A 6,111-nucleotide genomic window follows, 5' to 3' on the forward strand; every position below is an offset into this window, starting at 1 on the left:
ACCGACCTCCCCTTTCTTAACGCTGCTCCTACGGGGAAACCGGTTCCAAGCGACGTTTCGCGGGAACCCACGGTGCCGGAAGTGCGAGGTCTGCCCGTCCGCGGGCAAATAAGTCTGCTACTCATTTACCGCCCATTGCTCGCTGTCACCAGCCAGGGAGCCAGTGAGAACTGGGTGGGCCAAGCCAAGCACTGCTTCTTCACGCGGAGGCAGCCGCCCCAGGCAAGATAGGCGGCTCGGGCTTGGCCCGTATGACTGAGTGCGTGGATGAAGATCTGGCCCGAGCTCCCCGAGACCGGAACCGCCACCCGCCCCGCGCGCTCACCTCGGCAGGATCCGGCGGCGGTAAGAGCCCCGCACGCTGCCGGGAGTGGGGGGGCGGACTCCGCGTTCGAATGTGGCGCCTAGCTCCACCCGTAGCAGTCGGGTGGACGGCATCGCGCGTGCGCAGAGGAGAAGGCGCCGCGCGCGGCCCTCTTTCTCTGACCGGGATCGACTTCCGGGTTTTGCTGCTTAGGCGGGACCGCTCGAACCGCAAAGGGCAGCGCTGGCGCGCGCTGTCCAGCGCGGGAGGTGAGTGCGGCTTCTCGCCCGCGGCTTCTCCTCCGGAGTGTCTTGCCCGGCAGGAGTTGGCGCGGAGGCACTCACCACACGTAGGATGTGGAGCACAAATCGCCCTGGCGCTGCTGCGCTGTGTGGTCCTCCACAATTGGGCCCGAGTCTTGATTTTTTGGGGAAGATGGCGTTGTACTTAAAGTCTACGCTTGGGGAATGTAAAAAACCTCAGTCCTTTTTTTAAAACCAATATTTATCTTTAAATAATATAGTTAGATATTATTTATTTTGCTATTTCAGTTCTTTAATTTGAGATATGATTGAATATTTATATTTAAATCAGTGGTGCTCAAACTTTTTTTTGTTTTTTTTCCCTGCTTGAAAATTGCTGAGGGTCTTAGCAGATGGCTCACTAAACTTTTTTTGTTGTTGTTTGACAAATCAAAGTGCACCGCTTGTATTTTAATATGGGGGGGAGGTCTTACCTTACATGGACAGATAGTCTCAGTTGTTTCGCCACCTTTCTACAGGCTGCGGGAATGGAGCTCACGGCACGGTGGTGGTTTGTGGACCACTGGTTGGGAACTTCTGGTGTAGGTTACAGACTTTAAGAGCAACGCCAAAAATCACGAGAGTTGGCAACGCTGCAACCGGTACGTGCCAGCTGGCCGCGGGCTCACGGACCTGATCGGTGCAGTTCGTTACAATAAACGTTGTTACATGGTGTTACAGACATAGGACATTGTTTTGTCTGGGATGTAGCATCATGGGATGGAGAGGTAGCAGCTTTGGTAGGCAGTAGCCTTGAAGAAAAGTCTCCCAATGTTTGACAAGGGTCGTTTGTGCTCAAGAGGCTGCTAGGAGCTTTTTTCCCCAACTATTTAATTGGTGTAATAAAAGATATTGTATCTGCCCAAACTACCTTGCCAGCCCTGAAGAAGGGTGCTTTGTGCCCATATGCTTTCTGTCTCTTTCAACTATGTAGCTGGTCCAATAATGTAAATGAAATTAACAAAATAAAAACAGTTAAAAATAATCACCCAAAAAACCCCCCCATTGCCTCTAATGGGTCTCCCCAAGTTGTTTCCAACTAAACAGCACTTTGCTTGAAACAGTAATTTTTCTTCTTGGTCTAGCCAAGCATGGCCTTTCACTTTGTACTTGTGACAGTTTTTCTAATTTTTGTTACTCTGGTTCTCATGTTCAATATAGTATCATAAAAACACGAGAGGCCAAATCCGATGGCCATAAAGTGTTTAATGGGCACAGGGCACTGACAGACACAAGGCAGGGGAAACACTCTATTTGGAAGCAGCAGCATGTTACACTTTGACCTGCAGTGTCTGTATTGATCAGGCACTTCAGTGAGGCTTTTTGGCACTTTCAGCTGCTCAAATCAGCATTAGCTATTGGATGAGAGCACAAAAACAGTCACCAAAGCATCCAGTTTCTACAAACATTGGGAAAGCTAGGTGCACTTAACACACTGCCTCTTCTGGGCATGTGCTGGGCTTCGCCCAGGAGTGTGCCAAGTTTAAAGTGGCAAATTGTTTTTTCTTTCCACATCTCAAGAGCCAGAATCAAGAATTCAAAGGACTGTGCTTTAGTTTTAGGACCTTAATTTTACTGATGTATTACAAGAAATTAAGAAGGATAAGCTTCACATTTTGTGTGTAAAGATCAGATCAACAAAATATAATTACTACAAATACTTTATTGTGCTTTGTGTTGTAACAACAGGATTAAAGTAATAAAACGCGAGGCTTTTCACTCTACAAAAAAGTTCTAACCGAAGAGCTAGTAATATATACTTTCTAGTGTCAGATATGCTTGGTAATTACAAGTCTGACCTTGAAACTCCTATTGAGATTCCTATATCGTAAGCGAGAGCAAATTAAGTTCAATAGTTACTTCAAAGAATCATAGAAAAGCAGGGCTAGAAGGGAGCTTTGGAGGTCATCTAGTCCAACTCCTTGCCCAAGAAAGGAACATCCCTTACAAGTGCTTATCTAGCCTATTCCTCAAACTACACAGTCAAACCTATTGCACAATTACAAGGCATCTTGCCCCAAAATATGGAAAAGTACCCTTACCTTCCACAGATAAAGTAGGGGAGCAAGAGCTGCCAGTATCCTGCCACTATAAAGCTTTGAAAAATGCACTTGAAAGATCCATGGAAGAGGGCCATGCCCCTGCTACAGAAGAAGGTAACCCCCCTGTCATCCATACCAGTCTAACCCTGGGTAAAATTCCTTCCTTATTCCAAGTGGGGCAATCAGTCTTACCCTGCAGGGAGAGGCAAGAACCAAGAACACCCCAATGAGGAACTTCCGGGTTTTTAGTTCCAGCAGGATGTATCTGAAACACTTTTGAGTACAATTTTCCATCTAGTTATCTAAATTTATGGGCTTTTCATTTCTTTAAAAAAAAAAACAAACAAAAAACCTGTACCCTTGCTGTATCAGTTTTTGCATATATGTCAGCTTTTTGGTCATTCTGTAATTATTTAAGATGCCTGAGAGAAACCATTTCCCCATTTACTATTACAAGAGGTTTTTTCCCACGGTTTGTGATCATTCATACTTTTAACTGATAGTCACAAGTGTATTATTATCGTCTGATATTTTAAAAATCATCTGATTAAAAAACTTATGAGTTTATTACTATTTTTCAGTACATATGGCTAAGAGAAAAAAGGCAAGCAGTTCAGAAACTAGAGGTCACAAAAGGCCAAGACAAGAAGACACAGATGAATCTGGTGCTGAGCCTGATGAAGGAATACTTCCACATTTGCCATCTGGCAGCAGTTCCTGTTCGGAGTTGGTGAGCTATAAACTTCAGTGTTTCCTTTAATTAAAAAAAACTTGCAAAAAACCACACACACACCACACATAGAACAAAAAACCTCTTATTTTTTTTCTTTTATTTAGCTAGGTGTTTCTGGTAAATCAGTAAAACAAGTATATATGGAGGCTGCTGAAACAGCAATATGGAAATGAAGATCTTCTACAGGAACAATTGTTTATAGCTACCTATTTGAAGAATATTCTCCTGGAACAGTTTTTCAGGGAGCTCTTAGTCATAATAGAGAATGATTAAAATTTATCATTAATGTTCTAAATGGCCTTCAAAGTCAATTTTGATTTTTTTAATACATTTTTAAGTATTATAAACACAAACATGCCATTCTTTGTTTAAAGCCTGGCGAAGAATGTCATGCATTCAAAACCATGTGCCAGCTATATAAATTGGTCCAATAAGAGATGTCACCCTAAAAATATTTGCTTCTTGCATAATTTATGGACCATCTTGGCTACAATGTCACTGGTATGCTACCATAAATTTTATGGTCAGCCACTCATCGGTTTCTACTGAAGAAGCCAAGTACAGTCAGTGCAATTAAGGAAGTAAATATTTGGGTAATTATCCAAAACTAAATCAGGTAACTTATGTTGTGGCTTAGTGGTACAAAGAATGGGGCAAGATATTGGAAAGAAGTGACCAACTGGAAAGGCATGCTTATAACTGTTCAAGTGGCAGCATTAAAATAGTTACATACATTTTTGATGCAAGTAGAAATTCTGAATATAAATGAAGAGGGTTCTCATTCTTACTGTTTACTACATTTTGGTTGTGTGCTGCATTGTTGCAACAGGGAGCTAAAGGTCCATGCTAGCAAACAGGGAAAAAGAGAGAGAGAGAGAGACACACACACACACGCGCAGCTAGCCTGGCTGCGTAGCTAGGCAGGCAGATGAGATAAGGCTAGGTGCATGGCAATAAGTAGGAGGAATAGGGCAGATTCCCAGGCAGCCATAGGAGCCCCACTGCTTTCAGCCTTTTTAAGCTGCAGGAGTGAGAGGCAGGCTACACATTGGATGCAAAGAGAAACCTATGTGCCTGACTAGGGAGTCATCCGACCCAAGGGGGCCAGTCGGTCAAGCCTGGTGCATTGCAGGGAACAGCGCTTCCAGGAGAGAGGGGCTGCAGGGGCTACCCTGGCTACCTAAATACTCAGAGTGTGGAGAGGTGAGAGCTCAAGGGTAGGAGGGCTGGCCAAACACTTTTCCCTCAGTAGGGGAGGCTTTATTTTAAAGCATTGCTTGCCTTTTTGTTCTAGTTAGAACCAGAGGATCAGGTATGACTGGCAGGGATGGAAAGGAGGCCACAAGAGTGTCTGAGGGGCATGCAAGATTTTTTGCCCTTTTAGGGGTAGGGATGCAATTTGCTGACAGGTTGAGAGGACCAGAGCCTGAGCCCAGCAGGGGCAACAGAGGTAGTATGAGGCCAAGGGGCCCTGTGACAGAGGGGGAAAGGAAAGTCTTCTCTGGGGGCCTTTCAAAAACATCAGCCCACCTACCTGTGTAGGGTAGTCCACCCACCTGACTCACATGCCATGCCTTTGATGCAATTAATATGTTAACAAGGTGGGAGGCTGCCCACTTTAATGCCCAGTGCCAAGGCCATAAATACACAGTGCCAGCCTCTCCTATGCTATGCCTCGTAGATGGCATCCAAATTACTTCCAGCTCCCCCGGCCCCATATGCTAGGCCATATTCTGACCCAACTTGGCCTCAGGCATCTGAAGACTTACCTGGGCCATGTGCCCCCTTCACTGGGGCCTCAACTCATGCACTATCAATAGAGCCTCTCACTATTCCCTTGCTGGGGTAAGTACTCTGCCCCCTTACTGGGGCTTGCTCTAACTTCCAGGGCTGGCCTATGCACAGTCCTTCAGGCCCCTCTTGCACAGATCTTACTCTACACCATCTCTGTGCAGTCCTTCAGGCCTGTATATGGACCCTACTCTACACAGCCTACTGCTCAGCTGTAGCCTCATATCCCCCTACTGGGATCACTACACCACCCTTTCACTGTGGCTTCTGTGGCCCTTATGCTCCTTGGGCCTCAGGAGTCTCAGCCTACCTAGGCCCCTAGGACCTCAGCCTATAGCCCACTCAAGCATCTATCAACATTCCTGGACCCTGCCTGCCCCTGGTACAGGGTTACCCACCAGGTCAAGGGGGCTGAGGCTATACAGCACCCCATACTCACCCTCCAGTAGGCAGGCATCTGGAGTGGCATTTCCTGGGGACCACCCTGCACAGGTAGCCCCACCACATCATCCATCCCTAGTAGGGTGTAGTTTTAGATCATTCTCCAGGACCAGGAACCTCCTCCATCCCCATAGTTCCTGCCCTTCACCTCCAGGTGTTGTGGGAGGAACAGCAGCTCCAACTGAGTCATGTTGTCTCTCTGGCTCCCTAAATGTAAGTACCAGCTCAGCCTTGGGGGCCTGGGTTTATATTGAAGCTGCTCAGTCCCATACTCCAATCCAGGAGCCCTCCCATGGTCATGTGACCACTTTGTTAGGCTGCATTGCACCTGCCGGCTGCTCCACAGCCTGCTTATGCCTCTTAAAGTGGCAGGCACCAAAGGTGCCCAGCTACAGGCCCAGAGCCCAGGAAGTGCAAGATCAAGGCCAAGGTCCAGCTCATAGATTTCATAGACATTAGGGCTGGGAGGGACCTCGGGAGATCATCGAGTCCAGCCCC

At 46.6% G+C, this 6,111-nt stretch overlaps 1 protein-coding gene across 2 annotated transcripts in view; it reads left to right on the top strand.

The window, feature by feature from the left end:
- Window positions 1-1,061: 1,061 nt before the first annotated feature.
- Window positions 1,062-6,111, top strand: part of LOC109311630 (structural maintenance of chromosomes protein 6-like) — a 70,469-nt gene continuing 65,419 nt past the window's right edge. For both annotated transcript variants that reach the window (XM_019537371.1, XM_019537372.1), the window contains exons 1-2: window positions 1,062-1,208; window positions 3,230-3,378. In XM_019537371.1, coding sequence (XP_019392916.1) covers window positions 3,235-3,378 — 144 coding nt within the window. In that variant the 5' untranslated portion in view covers window positions 1,062-1,208; window positions 3,230-3,234. The remainder of the gene's footprint in view (window positions 1,209-3,229; window positions 3,379-6,111) is intronic.

Source organism: Crocodylus porosus, unplaced genomic scaffold (genome assembly GCF_001723895.1).
Source record: "Crocodylus porosus isolate Cpor-Errol unplaced genomic scaffold, CroPor_comp1, whole genome shotgun sequence".
Taxonomy (NCBI): Eukaryota; Metazoa; Chordata; order Crocodylia; family Crocodylidae; genus Crocodylus; species Crocodylus porosus.